Source organism: Tupaia chinensis, unplaced genomic scaffold (genome assembly GCF_000334495.1).
Source record: "Tupaia chinensis unplaced genomic scaffold, TupChi_1.0 Scaffold148012_1, whole genome shotgun sequence".
NCBI classification, from domain to species: Eukaryota; Metazoa; Chordata; class Mammalia; order Scandentia; family Tupaiidae; genus Tupaia; species Tupaia belangeri.
Genome location: NW_006207862.1, coordinates 2,485,038 through 2,501,847, shown reverse-complemented (window position 1 = coordinate 2,501,847; position 16,810 = coordinate 2,485,038). Strand labels below are relative to the sequence as shown.

General features: G+C 53.8%; 1 protein-coding gene across 4 annotated transcripts in view; it reads left to right on the top strand.

The window, feature by feature from the left end:
* The window catches only part of CDH23 (cadherin related 23), a 410,231-nt gene that overhangs the window by 234,339 nt on the left and 159,082 nt on the right, over positions 1–16,810 (top strand). For all 4 annotated transcript variants that reach the window (XR_003548152.1, XM_006170102.1, XM_027768917.1 and 1 more), the window contains exons 12-13: positions 4,647–4,796; positions 5,622–5,780. Coding sequence is in view for 3 of the 4 variants with exons in the window: in XM_006170102.1 (XP_006170164.1) it covers positions 4,647–4,796; positions 5,622–5,780 (309 nt within the window). In the remaining variant the exon portion in view is untranslated. The remainder of the gene's footprint in view (positions 1–4,646; positions 4,797–5,621; positions 5,781–16,810) is intronic.

Genomic DNA, 16,810 nt, shown 5'->3' with positions numbered 1-16,810 from the left:
GGCCCCCCCAGCCGGCGCAGCCCGTCTGTGGGACCCGCGGCTGCCGCCTATCAGCGTTCTCATCGCCTCTCCCAGCTGGAAGAGAATTTAATCCACCGGGCTCCTCTCCACACACACTGGGGCTCCTTTTGATGTTCCTCTTTATCTCCCTTCCCAACAAAATTGTCCCTCCACAGCTCCAAGAGCACCTCCTACCTCCTCATGCCTCCCACCTCATGCCCCAGGGAGGCAGCCCCTGGTGGGACGAGGGCATGGAGAAGCCCCACCTAGAGCAGCCTCCACCAGCCCTAACTTCTCTCCTTAACCGTGGTTGAGGTGCTTGTCCCTGTGGGCCTCCGTCTGCCACTTATGGCACAGGGGTGGGAGGAGGGAGACACAGCCGTGCTTCCCATAGCCAGCTCTTGGCGCTGCATTCTGAGCAGGTCACTAGTGGGAGGGCCAAGGGAGCTGTGTAGTTAGAAACTCAGACTGCAGGAGGCAGGACAGACCCAAGTTCAAATCCTGGGCTTGAACAAGTTGCCCTCTCTGGCCTCAAGTTTCCTTCTCCAGATAAGAGGTGCATGATCTGATGTCAGTGGGCCATTGTGAAGATTCTGGTATGTGAAGCACTGTGTTGAGGTTTGACCAATGAAAACTGATGTAAAAGGCTCCTGGGCAAAGGCTGCCATTAATAGGGGTTTAGCACCAACGTGGCGAACCGAGTGACTATCTGGCATGCCCACACACTCACCATCCTGGGGCTGACAGTCATGAGTCAGGTCCAAGCAGGAATTGGCTCTCTGCTAAGATTCTGGAAGGGACAGGCTGAACATTAGGGGACTTGGTTAGGTGACCCTGGGGTGGGGGGTAGGTGTCTCAGGATAGCAGTACATGAAGCTGGACAGGTCTGAGTAACTCCAGCCTCCTGCGACAGATCCAGAAGAAGGGACTAGGTCTCATTTGTTGAGACCCAGAGAGCTTTCCTAAAGAGGCTTGGTGCCTGCAGGTACACTTGCCTTGCTAGGTACATAACCCGAATCTGTGCTAGCTACGCCATCTTCCAGGCATCTCTTCAGCCCCTTGCTGTCGAGCTGAGATTGCACATGAATGGTACAGACCCAGCCCTGCACGGTCCTTAGCCTTCTCTGCTCTCCACATAGTGCGGGTTGATCGTCTTCAATTTCAGACTTACTCCTTCCCTGGCATTGCCCTATCCCAGCAGTTCTCGAACATCAGAAGACCTGCAGGGCTTGTTAAAACAGAATGCTGGGCACCACTCCTAGAGTTTCTGAATCAGCAGATCTGGCATGGCCCCCAAAGTTGCAGTTCTAACCTGCTCCCAGGTGATACTGATGCTGTGGGTCCCAGTACCCCACCAGAGAACCACTGTGCTACCCTAGCAGTTGTCACCCACGAACGCTGAGATCATAGGCATCCCCACCCTCACCCTGTGCCTGGCTTCCATTGTGGTTTCTCATCTGGTCAGTCAGGGCCTTGTACAGGAGCATAGTCTAAAACAACGGGGTCCTATAAAGGAGGTTTGTGGGGCTCACAAAGCTAGCATCAAATAAGCGCCAGGCCCGGCGACATGCTTCAAAAAGTAACCCCCCAGCAGCATGACCAGATGGAGATGGGAACATGCCTCCACCCTGAAAGACTCGTGGTCTTTATACTAGTGGAAGGATTATGGCACATTTACCTTGTTTACAGTGACCAGAGATAACAGAGGAGGCTCTTATGGAGATGGGGAGGGAACAGGCTTGGGTGTAAGTCTATGAGCAGAGACTATCTGAAGCAACTTACAGCAGTGGTGGCGATCCGTTCAGGAGGATGTGGGATCACCCCAAGGGAGACTGCAAACCTGGAATTGTCTTGAGAAAGAATGGCTAGCGACAGTCAGTCACATGTCAGTAGGGAGCAACTGCCACTGGTAAGCAGGCCGGTCACTCCTCTCTTCCTCCTCATAGTTCTCCAGCCCTTAGTTGTTAAATTGTATACAACACTCTCTTTTCTAGATCAACTTTATTTTCATGGGCGCCATTATCAACGCACAGTTTTCAGTGAAAAAAAAAAAACCAACGCAGAGCAATGTATCATATGTGTATAGCGTGCTCCTGTCCGTATCAAAGAAGGGGTGTATGTATGTTTATAATGTTCGTTCATGCGTGGGGCTCCTGGGAAAAGAGGCCCCGGAGTGGGTACAGTGGTGCTCTATGGAAGGCTCTTGAGCACCCACACCTAGGGAGACGGGCCATCTTGCGTGCCTTTTATGTTTGAACTACTGAGATGCTCCCCATGTCTCTGCACATCGTGTCTCTAACACTTGCTGTTAGGAAAATGAAAACGAGCAGTGCTTGGGGCTGTGTCCTGCAGGGTTTATTCAAGCTCCCGGGAGTAGGCTGCAGGGGCACCGGCTCTCCCCTCAGCCCACTCTGAGACCACCTCGGTGAGGGTGGTGATCAGGGAGACCAGAGCCTTGGCCTTTCCTCTGATCTTCCCCCTCCTGCCTTGCGCTCGTCCTTCTGGGTCCCCTGTTTGGCCTTCCTCTCCTCCACTGCCTAACGCACACCTGCACACCCTCCTCTTCAGGACCTCAGAAGCTGTGGCCTGTCAGGGCTAGGGAGGCTGCTCCCCTAGAGCCGGATGTGATCCTGGGGTCCGTCTCGGCCCTCACCCAGGATCTCACCACCTTTTCTCTCTGCTTCCTTCCTCTCCACCCGTACCTCTCCGGCTCCTACTCTGTCTCCATACCCTTTGACTGACCGACTGCCACTGACAGAACTTGGTAAGTGAGCCTGGAGAGGGCAGGCTGGGCTTGGGGAGGAGGCGTGGTGGGCACCGTGGGATGGGGCTGCAGAGGGCACACTCAGCCCAGCCCTACCCTCTCAGGGGCCGGGGTTTGGGGAAGGGCGAGGTGCGGGTGTCACCTATTCAGAACTGTCACACTCCGCCAGCCTCAGCTATTAGAGCCCCTCTGGGCATTTAATTGGTCTGCTTCTTCTGATGGGAAGGTTTCCACACCAGGGGCAGCTGGTAGCCCCGCAGGCCCAGAGGAGGGGCTTGGGGCTGGGCTCTGGAGCCCCACCGCTGGCCCAGTCCCCAGCCTGGGCAGGAGAGGTCGAGAGGAGCGCAGCAGCCCCCACCCCACTCAAATCCTCGGCACCGCAGCAGGGCACAGTCCTGCCTCTGGGCTTAGAGAAGTCAAAATGCAGCAAGTGCCCTTGTATTGCCAATTTGGTAAAATGGGAAAAAACCGTCCAGAGACAGATGGGTAACTGGGAACATGCATTCACTCTGAAAAGAGAAGAGCATTTGTGGGGCAGCTCCAGGGACCTAAGGACCTAGTGACTCTCAGACTTCGCTGAGAGGGTCTTTCCTGGCTGAACTCCCTATCCTGAGTGGGACGGGAACCCTTGCAGGGACCATCCCTCAGACCACATGAAGACTTGCCCCTCTCGTGGTTGTGAACAGGTTCCAGAAGGAAGGCCCTCTATCTCCCGTGGGCCGCCAAGAAGAAAGTGCATGCTTCTTTGCCAGCCACTGGCTGAACAGAAGAGGGCCCACGTACACAGGCGGGTCATGCTGGGCACTGGCCTGGGCTGCTGTGTGGATGGGGTGCACCTCAGGCGCAGGACAGGCCCTGCTGGCACTGAGAGCCAGGCTTGTAACCCACTGGCACCCACAACAGGGCTTAGGAGCAGGTCCCCAATCAGTTTCAAACCACAAGCCGCTTGCCCAGGTTGAGGGGAGTGTGGGGCAATTCCACTCCTCGCCCTGCGGGAGGGACAGGAATTCTGGTCACTTTCCAGCAGCCATACCTCTCCCCTTTAGCGAAGTTTCCTCCCCCCTGGTCTGGGGACTTCAGTGACACAGTGGCATCCTATGCTCTGAGTGAGGGGACATCACCTGCATCTGGAGCTCTGTGAACTGTGGCCCTGGTTAGAATCATCAGTGTCCTAACCAGGAAGTGAGAGTGAGGCACCTCCAGCCCTGCCCTGAATCCATGCAGCTAGGCCACTGGGATGCAGGGTCTGCGCTGGGGTGGCTACCTGACCTCAGCTCCACAGCCCATGTCCTCAGGTCTGGCCACATGTGGGGCACGTGGCCATTAACTTTGTCACTCAGGCTACTGGGTCATTCTCATTTCTCATGTGGTCAAACCCGCCTTCTCCCTGACAGCACATTCCAGAGGGAGGAAGAGAGAGAAGCAGCACACGACTGTCCCTTGTGTCCTCTCTCGTCCAAGCCTGCTGTGGCCACTTAATTACTTCTCTTCCCTCTACCCCCTTCTGACCCCTTTCTTCCTGTCTCCCCCATCTCCCCGCTGAGTCTTACAACTGGCAGACTCCTCCCCAGTTGGGGTCACTGGGGCAGAGAGGGGGCAGGAGATGGAGAAGGAACCACACCTCCTGGAGGAGACGTGGTGGGCATCTAGCAGGGTGATGAAGGCAAAAGGAGCCCCAGGTGCCTTCCAGAGGGCCTAGACATGGAGGGAGCGGGGGTCCAGGATCGTTCTGGGGGCCAGAACCACTGGGCTGGAGGCGGCAAGCCCACTCTGGCCCTGCACGTTGTCCACTTCTCCCACCAGAGCTGCCTGGCCCAGCTGCCAGTGCCCTCTGCTCCTCCATGCTCTCTCCCTGACTGGTTTCTTCTCCATCTTGACCCAGGGCCTGAACAGCATGTTTGAGGTGTACCTGGTGGGGAACAACTCCCACCACTTCATCATCTCCCCCACCTCCGTCCAAGGCAAAGCAGACATTCGCATCCGCGTGGCCATCCCACTGGACTACGAAACTGTGGACCGCTACGACTTCGATGTAAGACCCCACTTGCCATCTGCTTGGGGTGGATTAGAGAGGGTTCAGGGAGAAGAACAAAGCGGGGGAGCATCATTCCCTCCACCTCTCCCCATCTTCCCTGTGCATCTAACCCGAGAGGAAGCCCTGAAAGGTGCCAGGGGCTGTGTTGGCCTCCTCTTTTCTTCCATTATTATTATTTTTTAACCCATGATAGAGCATGTGTGCACACATATGAGAGAGAGAGAGACAGAGAGACAGAAATGGGCATCCTCTGAAGGGTCTGGTCACACACAATCCGCTTCCTCCAGTCCTCCAACTGTCAGCCCTTGGGCACTCACATGTGTGCAGAGCATGCTGGGGCCTATGGGGCCAGGGATTTAAACCATGGTTGCCATATGGGATCTGGCTTCTCTCTCTCTTTTTTTTTTTTTTTAAGAAACGAATTATTTTATTTGTTTGTTTATTTTAATTTGACCAGAGAGCAACAGAGAGAGAGAGGAAGAGGGAAAGTGAGAAAGCAAGCCGCCAGGTCTGGGACTCGAACCACAATCAGCCACAATCAGGGAGTCTAGTGCCCTTAAGCAGCACACTACCACTGTGCCTCGGACCTGGCCCAAGCCTCCTCCTTACAAGGAGGACAGGGATAAGTCTGGGAATCAAGGACATTTTTCCAGGCCCAATCACAGCTCCAGAATCCCCCTCTGGAGCCCCCTACCCAGCTGGGATGGACAGGGACTCTATCAAGCACTCTGGGTTGAGGCCAGCCAAGGCGCAGGAGGACCTGTGGGAGGAGGGTCCCAGGAACATGGGGGAGCTTACCGGGCTCCTGCTCTGTGCACACAGCTCTTTGCCAATGAGAGTGTGCCTGACCATGTGGGCTATGCCAAGGTGAAGATCGCCCTCATCAATGAGAACGACAACCGGCCCATCTTCAGCCAGCCACTGTACAACGTCAGCCTGTACGAGAACGCCACCGTGGGGACCTCTGTGCTCACAGTCCTGGTGAGTGCCCGCTGAGCCGCAGGACACTGAGCTCTCTGGGGCAGACCATGGTGGGGCAGCCAGAGATATTCCCACGGACGCTGGGAGGGAAATCGGGGAAGGAAGGGTGTCCTCTAGCCCCAGCGGCTGTGTTTGTTATGTGTTAAAGTTTGCCGACTCATGATGGAGCCCTCTTAGCCAGAGCTGCAGTATAAACAAGGGCCCCATCGGGGAAGAAGAGATTTGGCTGAGGACACTTTGGTTTTCTGCCTGTCCCCCTAGAGAGATTGAGCCCGGGTGGGCCAGGAGGCCTGGAAGCCTCCTCTAATGGATGGGACAGGTGCCCGCCCTCTCTGAGGAGGGCAGCCCTCCCTACCTGAGCACAGGCACCAGAAAAGAATGGACTCCTTGAGGGTGCCTGGGCTTCCCCAGCTGCCCTTGGCTGGGACCTGCCCTTCCACAGGGCCTCTGCCAACATCCTTTGTATCAGTCAATCAGTCAGCACTCCTGGTTGTAAGGGACAGAAACCAGTAGTGGCTCCAGCGAATGAATATATATATATAGATAGATAGATAGATAGATAGATAGATAGATAGATAGATATAGGCTTATGTAACTCAAAAGTGATTTCAGGCATGGCTGCATCCAGGCACTCAGCTGAGAGGAGTGCGTCCTGAACACCGGGCTCTGCTCTTTTGTATTAGGGGAGGGAGCACCAGCACCTCTGGGCTTACTTCTTACCAATTTATCAACCTTAGTCATAAAAAAAAAAAAAATTCTTTTTCAGTAGTTCCAGCAAATGATATTGCTACACAGGCTTGCACGCTCAATAAATGTTATGGAGTTTAACTCGCTGCTGCCCCTCCCTGCCCACCTGAGGCCCCCAGAGCCCTTGCTTCCTTGTCTTGCTCCATCCCACTCCAAGCTGAGACACTGCCTGCCGACACCAGGCCCCTCTCCCCCTCCGAAGTGTGTTTACTCTACAGACAGATGGCATGAAACTGCATTGAGCCCCCAGGCCCTCCCATCTGACAGTTATTAATTTTTCAAACAGATGTTGAGCTAGTCAGGCCGTAGGATGTAAACAGTAAGTCTGCCGTGCTGTTCCCTCCACTCCCTGCCTCTCCAGCCGCGGCTCCCCCAGCTTTAGCAAAGGTGCTCCCTGCAATAAATCTCCTGCTGCTTGAGGCCCCCTGGACCCTCTTCCAGCCTCTTAGGGCCCAGCAGGAGGGTAAGTGCCATAGTCTCTGGCCTCCTACACCCCTCAAATGTCAGGGTGAAGGACACCTGAGCAGCTTGTGTTTCAGGGGCTCTGTCCACTGAAGGTCTGGGGCCATGAGACGAGGAATTCTAGTGAGGTTCAGACTTAGCGGATGCCAGGAGATTCCTTCCTGGGGTTCCTCCTGGGGATGGAGGGTCTCACTTTGCAGTCCTAAGTTCCAGTGGCCCCAAAAAAGCTGGAGGAACGAGGAACCTGTGGAGCAGGGGTGAGGCATGAAGTCTGAGTTAAACCTCAGTCCAGCACCCCTTGGCTGATGGCATCAAGGACAGCTGTGGCAGGCTCACTACAGTCTGGGGAGTAGGCTCTGATAGACACGAGCTGAGCCCCCGAGACTGGGGTTTACCTAGGCCAGAGCAGATGCCAGCTGTGTGGACCTGGCTGACCTGTCTCTAGTCGTTCCCAGGGATCTCTGGGTTTTTAGCGGTTGAGCTCAGCCTCCTCTGTAGCCACTGAGGGTTTCTGCCAGGGCTAACGGATCCAGCTGCCTCTGGCTCCTGGATTCCTTTATCCCAGCCTCTCTAGCAGTCTCAGCCATCGGCCCCAGGGTTTGTGGAGCTGTGAAGATACGAGGGGCTGTTTCACCTGATGAGGAGCTTTGTCAGCTGGTCTGTGAGCCTAAAGGAGTTCGGGACCACAGTGAGACCACGTGGACCCTGGTCTCCCTGCCCTTACTGCATACAGATCTAACCATATCGACCGAGCCTTCACTTCCCCATCTGTGAAACGGGTGGGATACCTCCCAAGCCCGCTGTAACGAGGATGTGGAAACATCCCTGCATTACCCACACCATCCTGCCCTGGCCCTGCACTCCCCCACCCCTCATTTTACACTGAGACCTGAGGTCAGCCGATCTCTCCACCTCCTTTGCTCCAAGAAGGGCTGCAGTTATAGCTGCTGCTCAGGGACTGTGAAATGCCTTCTCCCTGACCTTTTCTGGGATGTTATTAAAATGTTTCATGGGCAGTTGTGTCAGGGAAAAAATTATGAAGAAAAGGAAAATGTTTTAATTTACACTGAAGGCTGGAGCAGCGTCTTGCTGCGAGGGGCCTCCCCAGCCCCAACCAGGGCTGGCCCTGCTGCTGTGGCTGGTCCCCTGTCCCGGAGGAAGGCAGGGGTTTAATAGTGACAGGGGAAGCTGGAATAGGAGGCGCTGTCACCACCAGCCTGGGTATCCCAGCTGAGTGGAGGACCCAGGACTCCCTTTACACCTCCCTGCTCTCTGACCTCCTCAGCCCAGGTTCAGAGGCCCTTGTAGCCCCCACAGGTAGTGAAATGAGTTTCCTCTGGTGGAGGGGAATGGGCAAGGACCTAGAGTTCAAGGGCTGGACCTTAAGCCAGCTCTGTTGCTCGCGAACTTCTTGGGTGACTCAGACAGAAGCCGCTTCCCTCTTAGCACCTCATCCATGAAATAAGACGGAGTGGAACATGTCTGTGGTCCCCTGCAGACATGGTGCCCAGGGCACCCGTGTCCATTGGCAAGGGCTGTCTGACGAGATGATCTCTGAGGACTGGTGCCACTGTCACTGCTTCTGCTACTGCTGCTGCACCGCTGTGGCAGTGATTTCAACTGCTGCCAACATCAGGTACCCACGGCAAACCCGGCACTCCGTAGGCCTTCTTTCTAGCCTGGCAGGGAGAGGCTGTCATTCTCACTTTACAGATGAGGAAACTGAGGCTCAGCGTCCCAGGGCTAGTAAGTGACTGAACTGGAATTTATACAAAGACTCTGACCATCAAGCCCCAGGCTCTTAACCACAATGTTGTCCATCTGAGGGGTTCTGCGCTGCACCAAGCCTGTTCTTGCAGCAGCGTTCAGAGCCCAGAGCACAGAGGCACAGCAGCCCCCAGGGGGCAACACCCTATGGCAGGTGTGACTGAACTCTAGGAGGGTGGGCAGAGACATCAAAACAAGAGGGAAAGGCACCTCAGAGTCCTGACTGAGCAGGTGTTGGTCCCGGGACCAGCCCGCAGTTTGCTCCTGAGTCTGAGTTGAGAACCCAGGAAAGAGCCACCCCAGGTGAGGGAGCTGCATGTAACAGACTGTGGGGCAAGAGCCTGGCAGAGGGCCGGAGGGTAGGGGGTCTTGGGCCTCACCCCAGGTGTGCCCTTGTCAAGGAGGGACTTGAAGATGGATCTGGTTGTCCAAAAGGTGGGTGCCAAAGTAGAAGCTAAGTGAGGCTATGGAGAAGATTCCAGATTCCTCCCTCTGCCCTAGCCCACGCTCAGCTCTGGACTTAGGTCCAGGTGACAGCTTCACCATTCTCCTCCACAGGCCAGAAGGAACTCCAGCTCCAGCCGCACCTGACTGACCCAGTGGGCTCTGCACCTGCACCACCCAGCTAGGAAGGGCTGGACCAGGGTCCTGCCTCCTCTCTTACCAGCGGGGGGCCCTTGGATAGGTTACTGCCTGACTCTGGGCTTCCATCTCCTCCTCCATAAAATGGGGAGAATAATTGATCCCGACAACCTGGTCATATAATGTGTGTCTAAGTCCCCATCGTCATATATTGTGATCTGGGGCCTGCAAACAGCAAGTGTCCCAGATGTGGCCCCAGTGCCTGCTGTGTGCCAAGGCATCCCGATCACCCGTGGTTTTCTAGACCAGCAGTCTCTCCTTGCTTCTCTGGCATGGGTTCGACCTGATTCTACCATTGTATAAAGCTAGTGATTAAAAAATGCCAACATGCTGGCCAGCCGGAGCCATAGTGGTTAAGGTGGCCGGATTCCGCCTGGCATGGTTCGAGTCCAGGGTCCAGTGGCTTGAAAAACACACTGGGGCACATGTATGTGCCCCAAATCCCAAGAGGAGAATGGAGGAGAAGCGATTGAGGCATGGTTCACTGCCCAAGTGCTTTCTCACTTTCCCTCTCTCGTCTCTCTGTCTCTCTCCAGTGAGCACACACGGCCTCTAGCCAACATGAATTATTAGTAAGTATTGGGGTGGTAACACGATCCAATGGGTAGGCCCCATCCGGATGCTTTAGCACAACCAGAAGAGGACAGACAGGTCGGTGTAGGAAAGACAGCCTTCACGTCTCTGCTGAGAAACATCAGAAACCTCCCAACAGCCTCCACAGTCCACCCTTCCCATTCGTCCTCACCCCCAACCTGGTGCTTCCTCCCCCACCCCTCCTGACACCCCCTCACCATTGGCATCTTAATTGATCTCATTGTTCTCAAACCCCGTGAGACCTGAGACTCCAGCTGTGCTTAAACAGAACAAAATCTCTTCCAATTTCCCCACCGTTTAAAAGAAAATTGAATTCTTTATCTGCAGCCTAGGGAGGGGAAGAGAGATGCTAAAGAAAGAGCGAGACTGAGAGACAGAGAGGGAGAGAGAGAGAAAATAGTAGGTCCCCCAGCCCTGCTCCCAAACTGGCCCCTGAGGCCTCCGCGGACACACCCTCCCCATTCTGGGTTTCTCCCACTGTCCTGGGCTCCTGTAATCCCCTCTTCTTTCATCCCTGCCTGGGGGCTGAGGCGCCAGGAGCTAGAGGAGGCTGTGCTGGCTGATGTGATTGACGGTCCAGAGTTCCTCTGACTGTCAGGCCTCAGTGCTCCTGGCCTCTGTTTATCTCTTTAATCTAAATATCAATCCGTAAAACCGAAATGGGATGGAATGGGAGGTAGGACAGGCGCTAAAGAGAGAGAGAGAGAGAGAGAGAACCCTGTACAGCCTTCCCTCCATTGCCCTGGGCCTCTGGAAGGAACCAGAACAGGCTTAGTGGGGACCTGAGTCAGAGTATCCAGCTAGGGTATCCTCACCTCTGCCCGAAGTGAATCAAGTGCAGTGAATTGGACTGTGCCTTGTGTGAGGTGTGACAGTTCTCAGTAATTGGCCATTCGACTCATTGATTTTTGGCCAATTAATCCAAGCATCTTGCCTGTCATGCCTTTGAAGTGCTCCACAGCCTCCAGCACTGGCACCTCCAGAATCTACCATCCTTGAGGAGGAAAAGCTCTGTCTGCTGCTGACCTTTACCCCTTTGCCAGACAGTAGGACACTGTTAGCCATCACAGGTCTGACAGAAGAGTGCTGTGAGCTTAGTTGATGCCAAGCGCTGTGCCAAGCACTGCATAGTATGTTCCTCCTCACCTCTGTACCCACTGTGCAGAAGAAACAGAGGCCCAGAGAGGGAAGTAACCCATCCATGGTCAGCCAGCTAGGGAGTGGCCAAGCTGGGATTCCATCCCTGATCTGTCTGACTTCAAAGCCCCTGTGTCTCCTCCCCCAACCCCCGCACCTTGCCAGTCACCACAGAACACTCCCCAGGGCGGGCTCCAGCCTGTACTGGAGTGTGCTGTCTCCAGGGAGAGCAGGCCTGCAAGATGGGTGACCTTGAGCAGACCCACAGTGTCTTCATCTGGAAAATGATGTGTTGTACCAGACACTCTCTGAGGTCCCCTGTGCTAACATGTGACCACTTGTCCCCAGACAGTCCCCTCCTGCCTGAGAGCCTGTGAGTCCCTGTGCTTTGCGCCTGTCAGACGTCACCCTTCAGTAGGTTCGCTGCTGATGGCTCCTACGCAGGCAATTGTTCAGAGGTCACCAGAGCAAAGAAGATGAGCCCCTGGGTGAGAGGACAATGGGCAGCCACACAGGTGGCCAGAATGAGGCCATAACAGTGTGATCCACATGCCTGCACAAAGCCCCCTGTGATGTGTGCTCAGAAGGTTATGAGGCCTGGGCCAGATGACGGGGTGGGGGAGGAGGTGGTGGTGGTGGTGACCCGGAGCAGCCACTGGGGCCTAAGCCTCAGAGTTTGTCCAGGGCACAGTTGGGAGAAAGGCTGGGGGAACAGGTAGATAGGGAGCCAGGAAGTTTTTAGGGAGAGGTTGAGCTGTGGGTTTGGGGTAGCATAATCTTGCCATGGGATCCTGTAGAAGGGGATGGTAGCTGTCGCTCCAGCCAACCACTTTAGGAGAGGCTCAAAGTCCCATATGCTTAACCATGACCCATAGTGAAAAGTACATTTAATTGTGTGACTCAGGAAATATACTCACACACATATGCACACACACCTGTCTAGAACAAAACAATACTTCATTACATATAATAATATTTCCTGGTTTTATTAATTTATTTATCTTTTGCTTTAGGGCATGTGCACTCACTGGAGAGAGACAGACAGACAGACAGACATCACTGTGGGGATGGCCATACCACAATCCCTTCTCCATTCTCCTCTCAGGATATTGGGCATACACATGTGCACTCAGTGTGATTCTTAAGCCGCCTAGTCTGGGACTCAAACCATGAAATCAGCCATGTGAGATCCAACCACGTTAACTGCTGTGCCGCCTGCTAGCCCATATACCCTATTTTATTCTGTTAGGTTTCATTGAACGCTGGTCGTGACCCACTAGGTTGCATTCATGACCAGGGAATGGGTACTAATGTAAGCTTGAACATCTCTAGGAGACTTTTCTGCTTTACCACCTGACAATGATGAAGATGACATGATCAACTCAAGAGCAGAGTGGTAAAGACTCCAGGCCTTAGGCCACCTGGGTTTATCCTGACTCAGCTACTTCAGAGCTATGTGTCTTGGAATGGATTACTTGTATCAGCAATGACTCAGCACTGCCACCAGCAACAGAGACCCCCAAAAAGTGGTTGTTTAAGTAAGATCGAATGTGTTTCTATCCCACATAAAAACACGATAGAGCTGTGCAGCTTTGGAGGATTTACTTATGCTCTCTTCTCTGTCATTTGTAGAGTGTGGCTCAATATGGCCCAACATGGTTACTGAATTTCAGCTGTAGGGTGTGTGTACTCGCCAAAGAGACAGACAGAAAGCAAGAAATTGTCCCCAGGGGGGATGGCCACACCTCAATCCCTTCTCCATTCTCCTCTTGGATTTTGGCACCCATACATACATACCCAGAGTGAGTTTCAAGTCGTCAGGTTCAGGACTAGAACCACTCTCGACTATGTGGGAGTCCAGCGCCTTAACCACTATGCCACCTGCTGGCCCCATCACTGCCATATTTCTAGCTACAGAATGGAGGAAGTGAAGGGCACTTTCTCTTTTAAGTACAGACTTCCTGAAAATACCTTGCAACTTCTGCTTTGATCTCATTGGTGAGAACTTAGTGATATGGCCACGCTTAGCTGCAAGGGAGGCAGGGAATTGTAGTGTTTTAGCCAAGTGGCCTTGTGCCCACCTTATAACCATGGTTTCTGTTCATTTAAAAAAGGAGTGTGGGGGCCGGCAAGTGGCATGGTGGTTAAAGGTGCTGGACTCTCACATGGCCGACCACGGTTCAAGTCTCAGACCTGGTGGCTTGTTTTCTCACTTTCTCTCTCTCTCTGGTCAAACTGAAAAATAATAATGATAATAACAATAAATAAAGTTAAATAAAATAATTCTTAAAAAAAAAAAAAAAGGAGTGTGAAGGCTTAGACTCCACCAGATAACTTGTATGTGCCTCAGTTTCCTCTTCTAGATAATGGTGATGACAACAGTCCCTTTCAGATTCGCTGTGGGAATTCAATGAGATAATGCATGTGAAGTGTTTAGCACAGTTCCTGACACGAGTAGTTGCTAAACTACAGATAGGTACGAGGGCGGCTCCACGGTACAGCAGTAATGCACTGCTCACAAGAAGCCGATCCAACATGGCGACCTTGGTTTGAATCCTCAGGCCAGTCAGCCTGAAACGCATGGGCCATGAACGTGAGTGTCCAGGATCTGATGGGCTTGAGGACTACAGAAAGTGGAACCCAGTGTGACCAGACCCTGTGGAGGGTGCCCATCTGTCTGTTTCTCTCTCGTGCACATGTGCAACGCTCTAACATGAGTAAATGGAAAACAAAAAAGCATTAAAGAAAGGTGTTAAGTGCCTGGCAGCAAGCTAAGGACCTTACCTACACATATGTTATCTCATTGAATCCCGCGAGAATGTGGTGAGGTTGAGATCTACCTCATGTCTTTTAGACGGGAGCACTGCGATCCAGAGAAATTAGCTGTGTGCCAGATGTCATGCTTACGAAAAGGACAGCACTAAGGCCCTAACCTTTGAACTTTAAGATGCCAAAGTCCTTTCCCTTGACCTTGAGGCCACATAACCTCCTCATGCAGCCTGAACCATGCCCTGAGATCCTGGAAACTTTTAGGGCCAGACATGACAAGATACAGCTGGCCTTGGTTCCTGAAGTCCAGGCCGAGCCCAGGTCCAGAGCTCCCTATGTCTGCCCAGCCAACTTCAGGGACACCCCTCCCACCCACCCAGAGGAAAAGCAAGACCAAGACAGAAGACTCTTAGCTCCCCCATAACAAGACCTGTAAACTTGGAGTCAGAAGATTGGAGCCTTTCTTCAACTAGCTGAATGACTCTAGCCAGCCCTATTTTTCTGCAGCCCTCAGTTTCTCCATCTGTGAGATGGGAGGGAATGCTGTTGAACCCCCTTGGTCTTCAGGAAGCATTTTTAGAAGAGTGAAGCCAGAGTGTTTTGAACTTGTTGAGAAGCAAGTCTTACACAGGAGTTGAGCTGCTCTCCTTCCCAAGGATTTGTACATTCTGACGGCTGAGGGTGGGTGGAGAGAGGTGTGAGGAACCAGATGATGCAGGGGACTTGGGTGCAGGGAGTCACTTCTTGGGCACGAGAACTCTCAGCACCACTGCTCCCTGCACGCACATGCAGAGTCTCACTGTCACCTTGCAGCTCTGGGCCACACTGAGGCCCAGGCGAATGAGGGGCTGGGGCTGCAACCCTCTGCTGGTCTTAGAGATCAGGGTGATTTATATTGCCTGCATCGGACTTTGACCTTAATTTCTTCTGTCAGTGCGGGGCTGTAAAATTCATTAGGGACCCGCGGGCGGAGTGATGGAGATGTCAGGCGGGCAATCGTGTGCGTATTTAATCTATCAGATGTGTGGCTTGCCATTTAGGGAGACAACAAGAGAATGTGGAATCAATATGGTTCATTAGCGGGCAGCACGTGCCGACCCAATCAGCACCCGCCAATGACAGCAGGTGTAGGGGGCGTGCTGCAGGCTCCAAGTCACCTTGCAGTGAGGACATGTTCCTGGAACATGGGTGGTCAGCCCCTGCCCAGGTACCTCTCTCCACCTTCCCACCAGACCAGGAGCTGCCTGTCCCCTGTCTATCCCATAGGGAAGGGGAGGGGAGGCATCAGGCTTTGGGAGGGGGGAGAGTGGTGAGATGCAATAATGGTTTGACTGCACCCCCAGGGGGCTGATTGGACTGTCTTTTCCCTCTCCTCTCATCTCTGCACACAAAGTCCCACTTAACTGAGCCTCAGACATGGTGTCTGTCCCCACGCCCATCTAGCATCCTCCCCTTCCCCTCTACCACATAATCCCAGCTTGATAACTGGCCCAGAGAGACCTCAAGTCCTTTCTGATTGTGAATGTCTCACTCATCCCAGCCAGCCTCCTCCCTCCAGCATTCTCGGGAAAATGGCTCAAGCTTTCCTCAGACCCAAGGCAAGAGAGAAGGGATAGTATTAGAAGGTTAGAAGTGGGGTTCTTTCCGTTTTGCTGTGAGTGTGTAAATGTCAGGCAGACTGGGGTTCGGGTCCCAGCTCTGCCCATGGCTGTCTGTGGGGCCCTGAGCGTGCAACTGTGGACACTGTGAGAGCAGTGATCACACTGGCTCACCATGGGCCCCAGCATCCAGCCTCAAGGCTCTTCCTTAGCTCCAGCTCCCCCAGGAGACGGCCCTGTGTCAAGGGTTTGAAGGCAGGGAACTTGCTTGGGAGGTGACCCAAGGAAGCTCAGGTAGGGAGGTGAGGTAAGGTCCTTAGAGGATGCATCATGTGCCTGTTACTCCTGTGGGCAGCTAGAGTTCAGCCCCACTGGGAGCTCAGCGTAGACGCTGCACCTCGGACTTAGCACAGCTCACGAGCAAGGAGGCTGGTATTGACCCATCCGCTCCAGCCCCCACTGAGTGAGGGCAGCTTCTGGGGACAGGGACTTCCATCATTCCAGCTGCTGCCTTGAGACAACAGCCCAGGCACAAGTTCTCCCAATGATGCAGTGCCTGGCGTTTAGAGAGGAGACAGAGCAGTCGTCCAGCTTCTGCAGCTTCTGCCCGTCGGTACTAGGTGGTTTTCCATGGACACTTGACGGGGGATGCCTGGGCCTCAATTTCCTCACCTGTAAAGAGAGGACAGGAGCGGGGACCAGCAGTTAGCATAATGGCTATGTCGCTGGACTCCCACGTAGGCGACTGCGGTTTGCATCCCGGACCCGGTAGTTTAAACTCATGCCGGGTGCTTGTGCATGTGTGCCCAAGATCCCAAGAGGAGAATGGAGGAGAAGGGATTGCGGCGTGTCCATCCCCTCTTGGGGATGATTTCCTGCTTTCTGTCTCTCTGTCTCTCTTTGTCTATCTGGCGAGCACACGCAGCCTATGGCAAAAACCTCTCCAAAAAAAAAAAAAGAGAGAGAGGGCAGGAGCATTTCCTCTTAGCCGTGGGACTCTGTGCCCTGGCTGCTAGTTGCAAGCTCTCATTTCTGGTGGCTGTGGTAAGGATGTCATACCTGACAATGACAGAAAGTGGGCAGAAGGCACTGCTTCTTCCACCCGGGAACACCAAGGCTCATGAAGCAGGTCCTTGCATGGCCAGAAATTCCAGTCTGGGCTCTGGCCTCATACTAAGCTTTGCCTGGTTGGGCTTTTTGCTTTTGCCCTAAGTAAGTGCTTTCCCATGCTGGCCCTAAGAGTGGGCTCCTGGGAAGCCTGGCTGGCCACAGGCTCCGCCTGGGCAGCTCTGAGGCTCAGCTCTGCTGCTCCCC